This window comes from Phyllobates terribilis, unplaced genomic scaffold (assembly GCF_046119375.1).
Source record: "Phyllobates terribilis strain yellow unplaced genomic scaffold, ASM4611937v1 Scaffold_7__3_contigs__length_470593459, whole genome shotgun sequence".
Classification (NCBI taxonomy): domain Eukaryota; kingdom Metazoa; phylum Chordata; class Amphibia; order Anura; family Dendrobatidae; genus Phyllobates; species Phyllobates terribilis.
This window is the reverse complement of record NW_027362767.1, coordinates 242,622,771-242,638,298: the sequence shown is the minus strand read 5'-3', so window position 1 is coordinate 242,638,298 and position 15,528 is coordinate 242,622,771. Positions and strand designations below refer to the sequence as shown.

Genomic DNA, 15,528 nt, shown 5'->3' with positions numbered 1-15,528 from the left:
GTCTAGCCTCAGCCTAAATCCACAGCAGAGGCATTATATCTGAATATGGTCTTACGTTACATAACAGATTTGTTGTTTTTTCGTAGTGTGAATTCAGAATGGAAAATGCATAATACTTGTCCAAACCTAATTCACACATATTGAGATTAAAATATTTCCCCTTCTCTAGAAGATACCTGTAGCATTGTTCATCCAGAGTCCTCCTGGTTCCCAAATAGAAAGTCAGAACTACCCAGAGCATATGGACATTGTTGTGACTGCCGTGTAAAATGAACTGGATAATATTACCCCAGATGCCTTGTGGATGAAAAGCGATCTACATAACGCCATTAAGAACAATAGCGCAGCTTGATGGTCAAGACTTTGCCAATTTTGTATTTCCATATGAAAAAGAAACAGATGTCCATAAAAAGCGGAGCTCAGACAGGATATCAATGTGTCTCTCCAGATTACATTGTATCTCTCGCTGGATAGGCTCCAAAGCAGAATATTTCACATTTCAGCTATGTAGCTTTCTGCATTGAGATAAAATATAGATTCCAACGTTACAGCTTGTTGCCAGCTTAGTCTTCTGCTACATTGGGAAGATTTCTTAATGTTTATCTAAATTCTACCTTAAAACTAGACCAGCAGCTCTGCCAGACTGATCAGTGGCACACACTGACTTGGCATATCTTGCTAGAAACTTTCCTCTTCATCATGCCGTTTTTATTTGGCTTACTTAACGAATTTCCTAGAACAATCACACCGATATACCAATATTTTGCATTAAAACGATGACACTTTGTTAATTTGGCTCATTTAATATTCCTCCCCAGCACACTCCTTTTTCTAGCTATTGCTGTAAGATCCCCTGCTTTCCATGCCTGATAATACCCTAGTCTGAACGCTACTGGTGCCATTATATCAAGGTCCATTCTCACACCCAGCACTGTTGCACATCATGACTCTTCCTCTTTGGCCACACTAAAAGGCACCATGGAATGAATATTGTCCATCACTTGCCTGGCTATATACCTAATAGGTCTTAAAGGAAAGGATCATTGTCTTGAGAATACTCCCTCAAAGGGAACCTTTCATTAATTTACACTGCTTGTCTCCTCCAAATAGTTCTGTTCAACTGATTCTGGAACAGTTTTTCTTTTTCTTTTGTGCCCCTCCTATCCAAAGTTATTCCCCCTGGCAATAAAGATATCCAATTTTCCTTTCAACCAACTGGGCGTATACCACCTCATTTCTCTGTGGGCGTGGCCGTGTTTTGATTGGTCAGTGTCAGAGGAGAAAAGGCAAACGCGCACAGAGAAGTTCAATTAATCAAAGGGAAACTTTGCATCTTCATTTCTAGGGGGCATAACTTTGGAATGAAGGGGCACAGGAGAAAAAGAAAACTGTTCCAGAACCAGCGAAGCAGCGGCAATTGGAGAAGGTACTCGGTTTAAATGGAAAATTCCAGTGACGCGTCCTTTTTAAATGAATGTCAAGAAAAGGCTGCTGTCCCAATGGCCATGCGGGAGCTGATCACCGTCATATAAACAGAACTTAGTGGATCCCTCACAATAAGAGACACCCCAGTTGATCCTCTCTCTGCCGGGGTCATATAGGTCAGTCCTGACATTCTATGGCACACGTCCTGAGTAATGTTCACATGACATAATAGGGTATATGGCAATTAGTATATAAGCCCCTATTTTTTTTTTGCTCATCCTGCTGAAATCTGTTGGTTCTGTCAACATTAATCTGTTTCAACTAAAGGCTCAAGATTGGAAGCTTTGGAAAATATCCCTTTATGATTCCTATGAAAAAGAAAGCAAAAAAACTAGTTTCTTGAAAATAATGAAAGTAAAAGAAATGTGGACACATGGCATACTGATTTATTTTGATATGAAATGAATAATATGGGTGGTCTTTGACACCGTATAATATGATTTGCTAATGGTACTAATGGTGACGGTTCTGAATATGTTTCCCTTTTCTCTTTTTGTGTCTTTTCTCCAGGGATTACCAGGACCGATAGGAGCTCCAGGACCAAAGGGAAGTCGGGTTAGTGTCACAACCCTAGAATGGCACCATTTGTAGCCCATCTATGTAAGCTCTCTGTATGAGAGATAAACAGACGCCTCTAGAACAGCTCAATGATTAGATTGGGAACGGTACTATGAATATGCTTGTATAGATTGTAGATCCATGACTATGTTTCTCATGGTGACATATCGATATGGAGTCATGCAGAATCAGTCCGACGACATCTAGACGTTTTGTTATTGTGCACTGATTTGGGCCTCTAGTCCTATTCAAGATAAGTATCTGTGTGTGTTAGATATCCAAGTCCCAATACTTGAATTCTTGTCTTATTGATATTGTGTGTTTTTATTTCAGTCCTGTTAAATGCTTGCCAACATGGACAGATACTGTAATTACATTAGGTATCGGGAGTCAAGATTTGGATTTCCATTTGTAGCCTATCTTCCTGGAAAAAAATGTTCATCATACTCTGAAGTTTTTGGATTTGTTTAGTATTCTAGAATAGTAGTCAGACTGAGTCCTCGACCTTTACGGCCCTCCTATTTTATGTCGCTTATCCTCTACGTGACCACATTAGCCAATCAAGCTGCATCCACCACAGTGTCATGTCACCTTATACAAATTCATGGAATTAAAGACCTAAGTTAGTTCCTGGTCATCCCTGAACCACAATTCACATTATCCTCTCTACATCTGATGGGAATTTTGGCACTAGGCTGTTATATTATACTAGGTATTGTGTCATTTTGCTGCCTGTTTTGTGTAATTAAAAATTGCACAAATTTTATTGAACAGCACCATATATAAAGAAAGGAGGCAGTCACATTGAACATGTGGTCTAAGTTACATTCAGGGGGTTATAGAGCCGAGGAAGATGAGAAGATTGCTATATAGTTTTGTGAGGGGAAAAAATATATATAATATAATTTATTTTTTTTTATTCCTGCTTGTTCTGGGTTTTGGAGTCCATTGGGCGGTCCCACTCGCTAACAGCTGTCTGCTTGCACAAGGAAGGCTGCCTATTGGACTCTTAGGCTATGTGCCCACAATGTGTTTTTCAAGCGTTTTTGCTGCGGAATTTCTCCTGCGGAAACGCTTGAAAACGCTTGGTAATCCGTGCCCCATGGTCCCCAATGACAATCCGCATGTTCTGTGCCCATGCTGCGGAATTTTCCGCAGCGGATTTTATGTGCGGAAAAATCCTCAGCATGTCCATTATTTGTGCTTTTACTCATGCGGAATTGCCTACTCAATGCATTAGAAAACGCATGGCAAATCCACATGTCAAAAATGCTTCAAAAACGCATGGCAAATCCGCATGTCAAAAACGCGTGTACAAATCCGCACGCGTCTTTACTGGCAAGGACATGCAGAAATGAAGTGGAAATTTTCCGCTTCATTTCTGCTTCGTGGGCACATAACCTTAAGACCAGATTCAGTAAAGATTCAGTATAATGTGTAATTCAATCTGCTTATTCTGGGTTTAGGAGTCCAGTGGGCGGCTCTACTCACTGTTTGACAGCTGTTTCTGTGCAAGGAAGGCTGCAAATCACTGATAAGACCATGAACTACAAATTAGATTAAATCTCAGGCTACTTCTTGCTCTTCCTGGGCTTTGGGAGTCCAGTGGCCGGCTCTACTCTTTCTGTTTGCACACAGAAGCCAGCCCACTGGACTCCCAAGCCCAGGAAAAGCAAGAATAGAAAAAAAAAAAAAAAGTGCAAGTTATTTATTTAATTCCCCCCCCCCCCCCACACAAACATATATATATATATATATATATATATATATATATATATATATATATATATATATATATATATATATATATATATCTGCTCTGCTCCAACTGCGCTTTACCATTCTCCCCACACATCGTAGTGCATAATCAATGCCACAGGTTCCCTTTAGCAGCTAATATCGAAGTCTATATTTAATTTTGATGCAGTTTTCTTTTTGTTTGTATTTTTTGCCTCCATGTTTTTTTTAGTATGATAAATGATCTTTTTCTGGAATTTCTGATCCATATGAAAAGTAAAATCGTAGATGATGCCTATAGTTACTCAGTACACGTCAGATGTGACTTTCTAGTGCTGGTTAGATGCTGTGGATGACTACTGTTTATTTTTTCTTTTCATTAGTTTTCATACAGATGCATGATAAATTTTGAAAATGTGTTATATATGTGTTTTTGTTTCGGTATTTGGTTTTATGATTGCCTTTTGTGTCATTAATAACCCTTTGCTTTTTAGGAGGGATGATTTCCACGTCCTTGTACCCAAAAAAAGCTCTTTAGAAGTTAAACTATTATCCCTGTAATTATAGAAATCAGCCGGGTTTCTCAGTTTTTCCAGCCAGTCACTTTGGAGACGTCGACTCTTTAATCTACAGGCAATAATTGTACTCGCATCACACGGCTCGGAGTTGAGAAACCGTTAGCAGAGCATTAAGAACACATCTTGAGGCCACATGCAAATGAGACTTCTAGGATTTCATCTTTCGCCCTGATTTGTGTCACAGGGTTTCTCAGACTCGCTCACAGCAAGCAGACTTTTTATAAGATATTGCAAAATAAGGCCATGTTCACAGCACTCCTGTCCCTGTTATGTTAGCTTTGTCACCCGTTACGCACTTTAACATCGGACGAGATCCAGGACAGATGTTACTTTATTCAACAACAGACAGTAAAAAGAAGCACTGATATTATAGGCTCTTAAAGGGCCAGCAATGTTAACATTTCAGATTGAGATGTAAAAGAATCCATATGTGTCTATTGGTGACAAGTAAGAGCTCTTCTTCTCTTTCATCAGCTTTTTTTTTTTTTTGTGCAGTGAAAATTCAGAATTCAATGTCGTTCAGTAGGAGTTTGCAGCCTGTAAGAACATATGGCTTTCCACAGCTGCGGTTTTATTAGCTGCTATTATGTATAACTCTTGAGATTATATATATTATACTATTACATGTTTGGTAATATGAACAATACCGTTACTGTTAGATAGGCCAACTAGTATCTCCAGATCACAGTAGTTCTCCATCGGGTTCCAATTTCACCCATTAAGATACTTCAGATGCCAGTGTTTGGTGGAATCGCCTGTATGACAAGGAACTAGGCACAGGTTGTGTTTATGGGCACAGGGGGTATACACAGTCTGGATGGATGTCTAGGCACCTGTCCAGTATAAAATGCAAGAAAAAAAAATTACTTCTACAAACAGCATGCTAATAAAGGCCTTAGTCTGGTAAATGGGAAGCCTATGAGAATTGAGCAAAGCTCCCCACATGTGGTTTAGGCTGAGTGCACAAACGGTGTGGACTTTTAGACTGCCAGTTTGTTGGCGGTTTTACCTTCTGGTGCATAGCGGATTGGCCCAAAGTAAGGTTTCCTCCTATAAAAACCTAAAAGTGAGAGCTTCATAAATTTACAATCGCTATATAAGCTGGTTTAATGTTTCCTAGCTTTCAAAATAAAATAATTAAAAAAATAAATAAATTATGACCTTAAGGAGGGCATACACCTTCTGTAGCTGTCGGTCTGATGCTCTGCCCACATATACATGCACGCAGAGTACGGATAAGCATTCTTGTTACCAATGCGAAAAAAGGCATTAAGCTCATGTAAAAAAATAAAAAAAAACTTCTCCAGCTTTTTTTGTCTGCTGGGAGAACATTAGATTGGGCATGTTGAAATTCATCATGCCCAATCCTTTTTTTTTTTTTTTTTTAGCCCTAATATCATATGTGGAGGGAAAGCAAGTTGGCAGATCCCTATACAAATAAAATAGTTGGTCAGTCCTTCCGAAATGGTCAGTTTAGGCAGACTTTGCTCTGACGTGCGTAGCCTATAAAAATTCATTGAGAATGTTGGGGTTAGCTTATCCTTTCCATATCATAAGGCCAGCCTTCTTGAAAACGAAGCAGTGAAACGAAGCTGTACACCGCAGCTAATATCTACGATCTGGAACTTATTACAAATGGATTAAACGGAGAAGCTCTCTAATCTCATCTTCTGATACCCCCATTTTTTTTTTTTCTCCTCCCTTGGATGAACTTGAAGATTAGTGGCAGAACTGAATGGGCTGCCTTGTTCTGCCTCAAGTTGATAAAGTGACTGAGACATTGGGGAGAACATAAAAGGTTCAAGCACTTAATTAATCTGCAGCATAAAGCGGAGTCCAGACGTATTTTATGTCTTTAGTCTGTCAGGTTATCGGCACTACTGAGCTCGGGGACTGTGCTCCATAGATGTGGTTAATTTTATATTAATGACAGGCAAAAGCTTTGATTCTGTATTGATGTTTCTTTGCAATGACTAACAGCAAAAGGATGATGTCAGCTTTGTCGCCACTAACCCTTAATGAGCATTTCTCACTGCAGGTCCTTTTAGGCTGCACGCCCAGGCTCCCTTCTGCATACCATGGTCCCTGGTGTGAGGGTATGTGCCCTTGGACTACATCGTGGAAGCCAGCACCATGCAGTCCATGGGCATATACACTTGCCTCAAGGTTTATCTCATCATGGAGGGACGCAGCCCAGCACTGGAGGAGAAGTAGCCACCATCGAGAGATTGATGCCCAAGCAGGCAAGAAGGGAGGCATTCAGACCTCAATCTAATTTTGTGTTTCTCTTTTCATCTTAGGGCTATATTGGCCTTCCAGGATTGTTTGGGTTGCCTGGAGCTGATGGAGAACGCGTAAGTACATCCTAATTATCTAGAAAACACAGATCGGATGCTCTGATAATTAATTCAACCTGTTTTCAAGTCTCATTTCATGCATTTAATTGAAAACTTAAGAATGATAATATAGGCTGCCATGTGAAATCTGAGCCAGTGTTTAATCTGCTGCATACATAAATATTCGTAGTCATTCCCTCTTATAATGAAGTTTGCGTCCAGTGGTCACTTTCTCCTATGCTTCCTATGTGCCCTGAATGCAGTCGCCAGATTATGACAATGCCTCTACCCAGTGCCAGTCACTGCACTCGTTGCTATGACTAGCACAAAGGTCTTCAAAATGCTGCACCGCCTTATATCTCATCCCCTCTTCTCTTTCTAACAATCTATCCATTCTCTATATTTTGCCAGCGATCTTGGATTAACCATAAGTCGAAGCTCCCACTCCCATCTCCAAATCTTTTCTCATGCTGCACTAGTTCTCTGGAATGCGCTACCCGGACAATCACAACTGGTTTCTGATGCTTCTACGATGGAAATACACATCTCAAACAATGTCTGGAAATGATATCAGAACTCTTATCAGATACACATACATTCCTTAACCTTGAAACCACCACCAGCTATGTGCTGTCATTGTAGTAATGATGGGGTCCTGACTCCATTAGCGAGAATTTGGCAACACTACAGTGCAGCTTTGCCCTTTACCTTGCCCCTTATCTCTGTCCACCACCATACCTGTTCTCCATGTTCTACCAACGATGTAAGATTAAGGCCACAGCCCCACTATCAGTATTTGGTCAGTATTCGGTCAGTATTTTTTCTCAGGTGTGGGAGCCAAAACCATGTGAGGAACAATCAGAGAAAAGCTATAATAGAAACAAGTCACCAATTCTGCATTTATCACCCACTCCTGGTTTTGGCTCCCACTCCTGAGAAAAAATACTGACCGAATACTGATAGTGGAGCCGTGGCCTAAAGATTGGTTTACATAACCAGATTGGCAGACTGCTTTAAACGTTTCGCACTGAACGATCTGTAATAGATTGTCCTGAGCACATAGGCTGCCATTGTTCTCGGCAGCACGCTTAATGTTTACGAGGACGAGAATGATTGTCTTTTGTGCAGCACAAAAGATAATTTCACCCAACGAATGAGCATTTTGCTTTTTCGTCGGGCGATCATCACCCCCTCAGGAACGCTTTTTCACTATAATCTTAGTATAATGGGCCCTAATTTCTACTATAATCTCAACCTCCCACTCCCATTTTTAAGACTTTTCTCGTGCTGCACCACTTCTCTAAAATGTGTTACCCATTTTCCAGAGTTTTAGGCTTGTCTTAAAAACACCTTTTTAAAAAGATTATCATCAGGGATCTGTGGTAGCGGTCCAGGCAGCTAGACAATTCAGATTTTTTTTTTCCTCACTTGTCTGACTAACCAGTTTTGGCAGTAAACCCCTTTAAACCAAGCTCAACCAAATGTATATTGACAAGCCAATTTGTCACACCGAATCAGTGGTTTGGTGTTGTTGCTTTTTCAGCTGATTAGCAGGAAATCTGCTCAAATTGGATCCGTAGATCAGTAATACAGACCGACCAAACGACTTGCATTCCCATGGCATTTGGAAGAGCCATAGACCCTTAATGCAGTTTAAATGCTGCCATTTGACTGATGTAAAAAGCAGCTCTGTGATGTTCAAAGGATAATTACTAACATGCCTTTATCCTGCCCTCTAACCCATCAAACATGGAAATAAACATTATGGGCCGGCAGAATAACACAAATCCAGAGTACACTGCAGTCAGCGAGAACCACTCTCAATCTATTGCACAGATGGAGAATATTTTTTTTTTTTGAGCGGGGTTTGCTGCACTTCTTAAGACTGGATAATTGATAAGCTAGATTTGTTTTACTCATGAGGTGTTCAATCACTTTAGAGACTCTCTGGCACAGTGGGTGAGAGTTTTATAGGACAATCTAACACAGACAGGGAGTGAGTAAATTCAAAGGATCTCTCTCCGGAGGACAGGAAGTCATGACCCTTCTTTAATAGAGGCCGAGTCTTCTGAGTAATTATGTTGGTGTGTCTGTTTACCCTGTTACCATGGGCGACATTAATCAAATGCTGACAAAAGGGTGATCATCGAAGGCAATAATGCATGGCAGATGATGGGGGTTGTCTTACCGTAGAAAGAATGTGGCTTGGTCTGGAGTTGGGAGGCAATGCCTGTTCAGCTTTTACTCCTGCATTGGAAATATCCATCTCCAACAATGTCCGGAAAAGACATCTTTACTCTATCAGATAAAATACATTCCTTACCCTTGAAATAACTACCGCCAACTCAGTGTTACCATTGTTCCACTGTATCTCTAGTAATAGTGACTCCTTTACTGGGAATTTGGCAATACGAAGATGAATATAGACAGTGGAGAATTGCAGAAATTGTCCTGAGCAAGGCAAATATTGTTAAGTCAGGTCTCCCTGGCATCATTTCATTAGCAACATTGGTAGCGTGCATTGTGGTAGAACATACCATATTGTTTGTTAGAGGGAACCAGTTATCAGCTTTTTTTATATAGGGCATAATATAGGGCAAAAGAGCCTGATGCCAGGGATGTGTCACTTACTGGGCGCTGTGGTGTAGTTTCAATACAATCAGTGTTCTATCAGCAGGAGATTATCACTGCTGGACTAGGACTCACGTGCATTTCAGTCCTGCTGATTTATATAAACCTGTCCCCACCACTGATAGGCAGATTCCTGTGTACAACTGCCAATCAGGAGTGTGGGCGGGGCTATACAGGGTTCAGCATTCTGACCAATGCTACATCTACAAAAGGATAAAACAATAATTCTATCAAAACTGTACCAAGCAGCCCAATAAGTGATACATCCCTGGAATTAGGCTCTCTTGCCCTATATTATGCTGCTCATAGATTACATAGCAAAAACCCGCTGACATATTCACGTTAATATCTTCTTGCCCTGATAGTTGCAGACATTTTCAGCTTTCTGTCCACATGGCCACAGTGTGGTTATCTTTGATTATTTTGTTATGCACTAATAATTTCAGGATGCATACGATTAATGTAATGGCTATGTTAACATACAGCGGAAATTATACAGATCTTCCGACCGGAGTTTTGGATGGTAAATCTGTAGCAGAAGCAGCAAAGTATATGAGATCTGAACATATGCAAAATGCAGAAATTGAGCTGTGGTGTGAATGTGCAGACTAGCAGTCTATAGAGGGGATTGGTGGCAGGGTTATTGCAGATGGACTTCAATGGGGGAATCAAAATTTTCAGCAAATCCCAATTGTTGCAGTTTTTTTGCTACAGAGGAATAGTGCAACTGTAAGAAAAGATGCGCAGGTATGGTATAGATTCTAACAAAAAAATTCAATCTGTAATATGGGGCAAAGCCTGTAAGATTGGGCATAATGCCCTACTACCCATTATTTTATACTTAGTGGAAGTGCTGTCTCTTGTGTGACTCTCCACATTGGCTCTGTAAATTGCCTCTTCTGAGAGGAAGAGGACTAGAACTCAATAGCACCACCTGTTGGAAGCAGCTATTCTATAAGTCACCATCGACCCTTTAACGAGTCTTCCAATATGATTTAGGATTAAAGCCATATCAGAATCCCAAATTGCAGTCAGCTTGTTTCGGGGTGTGACCCCTCGTCAGTGCAAAGTATGATATCTGATTTGGCTACGTGAGAGGCTCTGAACTGAGGTCTAAGGGGTAACGTTTCTCCTTTGGACATAGATGTCTTTGTGAACCTGTAACCTAAGCCATCTTCTTTTTTTTTTTTTTTTTTTCTACACAGGGTTTGCCTGGAGTTCCCGGGAAGAGGGGCACGATGGGTAGGCCGGTAAAGTTTTTCCTTGTCTACTTTGCAGTCCTAGTGTAATGAAACAGGAAACCAAGTCTTCCTACTGCTAAATGTAATGTCATATGTTTTCCCTGTGTGTCCGCGTCATGTTGTTTTTTTATGTCTAACCCACCTCACACACAAAGATAATGTTTGTTCACGCTTCAAGGAAATAAATCCAAAAATATCCGCAGGCGATGCAAAACTCCCAGCGTGCCGCAATAAAAAGGAGCAATAAGTAACCTTCACCTTTGTTGGTGCCTCACAATCCGCACATTTATTACATCGAAATGACCCTAAATAGCTCAATTTAGGCATCAGCATGAACTATTATTGCATCACATTACACAGCTATTATTTTCATGTGTCTAATAAGCAAAATCTCATACAAGTAGTGGTATTGTGGGGATTGACTGGTTTAGAAAACCCCATTAGGGGATTTGGAGATAATAGAGATGATTACCCTGTTTTATAATGCTTCTTTTTTATTGAAGACCTCTGGAAGACCCTCCATGTAATTTGCACTGGCTGCCAATTGGTTTCTACAGGAACTGTGTAATACTTCATTTCACCTGAGGTGGCGCTGCAGGATAATTGAATTGACTTTACCCACATATTAAAAGGGTTGTCTTCCAGCTTCTGATGAGCTCCTGATGATTGACAGTTTGGACCAGCGACATGGTCGCGTCAGCAGTCTGAATTGTGTGCTCTCTGATGCTACAAGAAGAGGTCTCTTTGCCTCAGCAGCACTGGAGGAGTGAACCAGGGCACTGAAAATGTCTGCCCAACTTCAGAGCTGCGTTTACAAGCTGCATAGAAAAAAAAGCAACACCTTTGCAAGCATTGCGCTATTTGCCAAGGTGACCAGCCTCCACTGACACATTACAGGGGTGGTCGGTAACCTAGGTAACGAGGAGTAAACTGCAGAATTAGAAAGCTCTCTGTTCTTGCGAACGAAGAGGATTTTTCATAAAGGGCAAATTGCAAAGATTCTTGTTTTTACAAGCACTTTTCAATTTTACCCATTTAAGAAGTTGAGACGACTCCTTTAACGCTGATTGCAGGAAGTAGTTCTAAGGCTAAGTGCACTTAGCCTACAGGGTTCGTCATGAGCTTTTTTTTTCGATGCATGTTTTAACCTAAGCGGAGGCGAAAAAGGTATTATTTTGGCCTCTATCCACCCTGGAGGCATCACTATACCATTTGTTTAATCATATAGGAAAGCATAGAGAGGACACTGCAGAAATGGTACACAATGCGGTATGCTTTTTTTTTGGAATGGGTCCCTATGATGGACTGATGTCTAGGCATTCATCATATATCTCCTGAGCGATTTTGTTAGGAAGACACAGACAAATTGCACAAATTTCATGGTCGCAATGCCCTAACCTTATGCTTGACATAAGGAGAAATATGTCCCCTCCCCATTGTGAAGGAATACGACCTAGCCACCGTTGTAACAAGTGTGACCTGTCATAAATAATATATGAAGTAAGGAGACCCCCATATACTGGCACCTTACCTCATTCTCCTGCTCCTCTACAGCCCATGTGATTGCCACTTATTATGGGGCTCATTTACAGTTTTCCTACTTATTTGTTGTGTGAAATAGAGCAGCACAACATGCATCATTTACATCATTTCTACATCATTTCTACATCAGGGATCACAGACGCCAGTTTTTGGTCCTGGCAGAGAACCCAGAAAATTAAGTTTCGTGCGGTTAGAGCTGTTCATATTGAGCATTGTCCTGGCAGGACTTAGAGAGATGCCTGCCCTCTAAATTGTGTCTATGTACCTATCAACTAAGGGGGCACTGCTTCCCACCATAGATATCTGAAGTAGTCGGTACATAAAATCCTCCCTTCAGTGCACCTCCTTAAGGGTCTACTACAGATTTCCTTATCTAAGAGGTCTTTATAATTGAAAATTAGACAATGGGCTTACACCGTTAATGATTGCTGGGTGTTCGCCCGTTGGGACCCCCACGGTTCCTGAGAATGAAAGCGCTGCAGTGCTGATTCAGCATCGCTACCCCTTTTACTGTTTTTTTTTTTTTTCTGCACAGCAAGGACTGCACTCCCTGCAGTTTTTCCTGGGAAGGGCACACAGTGCTGCCGTCCCTTTCATCCTCAGGATTAGAATGGGTCGCTGAGGTCAGACACCCAGCAATCATTAAGAAATGCCATTGCTTGCTGAGATGGGAATTCCCCTTTAAGAAATGTCTTTAATCAGGAGTAGGCAGTCATGTAGAACCATGTGGCTGTTTAGGGTTTCCTTTTGCTAACATCTTGCAGAGCTAGCGCTGATATTTTATCCGTACTGGCAGAGGTCTTGTGGTTTTGTGCATTCTGCCTCGTTTATGGCTGGCAACTTCTGCTCGGTAACTATTTCTGAACCGTTCTTGAGTAAAATCGAACTGCGGTTATCAAGAATGTGCAGAAAGGGAATAGTTGTAATAACAAACTGTAGAAAATCCATTTGGAAACAAAGTTTGTCATGCAGTGTGGGCCTATTTGATTAGAAGTCAAATTTATGGCGCTCATTAATTTGTGGGTAGTCCCAGAGTATGGCAGTCCTGACGGCATGAGGCTTCTACAGGCTGCCATGTTTTCTATTAGAGAAGGGTCCAGAACTGTGTGCGGTGGCGTTAGACCCCTATAGCCTACCACATAATACACTGTAATCTCATCTAGTAAGCCTCCAGAATACGGCATGCTTTGAAACATGCCACAATAAATTTTTTTCTCTGATCTAATTTGTTTGTGGACTCTAACTGTGGTCTTTTCCAGTGATGTAACTTGAAGCGCGTGATCCCTAATGCGAAATCTCCCAACAGGGCTCCCAAGTATTGCATCTCTTTATAGGGGTTATCCAGGACTAATTCTTTTTTTTTTTTTATTTCAAGCCTAAGAACTAACAGGCAAGGTAGTTGACCTGACAGTGGCTTTCGTTGACGTCACGTCAACAGAGTGTAGCGGCTTGTCTTCTGCTCTGCTCTGTCGACAAGGCGTTAATGCCAACGTCATGCTGATAGGCAAAAGGGAGCCGGCTGTCAAACTGCATGGAGACGGCTGTCAATCAGCATGATGTCGGCAGTCGCGCCCTGTTGAAAGAGCAGCTGGGAAGAGAAAGTTGCTATGTTGACATGTAGCAGCATAATCAGCAGGATCGGTTGGTGACAGCTCCGAGCCGGCGCCGGAAAAATCAGGCAGGTAGTTGCCTCTGTTAGCAACTACCTTCCTGTTAAGTTTTTAGGCCCATAGTAAAAAAATAAAATAAAATCGTTCTGGAGAACTCCTTTAATTGTATATACATATGGGCCTAAGGAACTGTTGCAGTTGCAACCAGTGCACCTATTGTAGTTACGCCTCTGGTGTTTTTGCGGTCCATGGATCCCAGATTACAGATCCATACGTTGGCTCACTGGGTGTATGAGTTCAAAGTTGTTGGCCAAAAATATCATAATTTTTCAAGAAGTGACACATCTGCTAAGCCTGCTGAAATGTCTACGAGGAAAAAAAGGGGTCTCCCTATAGGGTAGGCACATATTTCAGGTGCCTAAAAAGTCTCCTGAACCTGACAAGGTTCCTTAGATATGATATAAGGATACTTTGCATTCAAACATAACCGGAGGACTTTTTAGATATGGGAATCCATTTCGGAGGCTGAAATAATATTGAAAACAAAGTCAGTTAACATACCAGTTACAGTCATATTACCGAGACGTGGATGTGGAGAATGACATCATGCTGTGACTTTTTCCCCCCAGTACTTTCCTTCCCTGGATCCTACTCAGCATTTACAACATCCATAACTTTGCTGAAAGACAGCCAGAAAATGTAAAGCATTCTGAAACCACTCGAGAAGGACATAACTTCATGTTCTGGGTTTCTGCCAGGTCTGTCAGTGATTTCAAGAAGATATAAAAACTCCAAATTCTGGACAAACTAATCATGAAAGGGGGCAGTATAGCTGATTGCACAATTTAGTTTGTGCTAGTGGTTTAAAATACTCAGATTGCACATGTGATCACTGTTTTATGTAGGACCCCAAGAGCCCCATTGTCCTACATCTGTGTGTCATGGTACGTTATTCATAGACTGGCTGCGGGTCTCCCGACCTGAACTGAACAACCTCATAGAGATATATGGAGTCGGGAGACCCCCGGCCTTTCTGTACTTGGACTGTGACACACAGATGTGTGAATCCAGCCTTAAAATAATTTGTGCACACTTATTTTTAAAACAAGGCTCATCAGGGTGTGACCTTAAAAAAACAACATATAATCAACTACCGATCCCCTGACGCTCTTCTCTTAGCGTTGCTCTTGTCCCCCGTCGGTCTCCATATTTCCTCGTCCAGCAAGAATGCTGGCATATGACCACTGACTCTAATCAGTGGCCGCAGCGGTGACCACCACGTCTTCACTGCGGCCAGACACTAGCTGCAACAACCACATGTCTGTATGGCCAGAACAAGATGTATGAAGACTGGTGGGGGACTCGGTCAGCGCTAAGAGAGATGACCAATGGGATCTGTGGATAAATATATACAGTACAGACCAAAAGTTTGGAGACACCTTCTCATTTAAAGATTTTTCTGTATTTTCATGACTTTGAAAATTGTACATTCACACTGAAGGCATCAAAACTATGAATTAACACATGTGGAATTATATACTTAACAAAAAGTGTGAAACAACTGAAAATATGTCTTATATTCTAGGTTCTTCAAAGTAGCCACCTTTTGCTTTTATGACTGCTTTGCACACTCTTAGCATTCTCTTGATGAGCTTCAAGAGGTAGTCACCGGAAATGGTTTTCACTTCACAGGTGTGCCCTGTCAGGTTTAGTAAGTGGGATTTCTTGCCTTATAAATGGGGTTGGGACCATCAGTTGTGTTGTGCAGAAGTCAGGTGGATACACTGCTGATAGTCCTACTGAATAGACT

The 15,528-nt window shown here is 41.3% G+C and overlaps 1 protein-coding gene across 1 annotated transcript in view; it reads left to right on the top strand.

The window, feature by feature from the left end:
- The window catches only part of COL27A1 (collagen type XXVII alpha 1 chain), a 285,000-nt gene that overhangs the window by 49,595 nt on the left and 219,877 nt on the right, over positions 1 to 15,528 (top strand). The window contains exons 10-12 of the mRNA XM_073639999.1: positions 1,996 to 2,040; positions 6,659 to 6,712; positions 10,531 to 10,575. Coding sequence (XP_073496100.1) covers positions 1,996 to 2,040; positions 6,659 to 6,712; positions 10,531 to 10,575 — 144 coding nt within the window. The remainder of the gene's footprint in view (positions 1 to 1,995; positions 2,041 to 6,658; positions 6,713 to 10,530; positions 10,576 to 15,528) is intronic.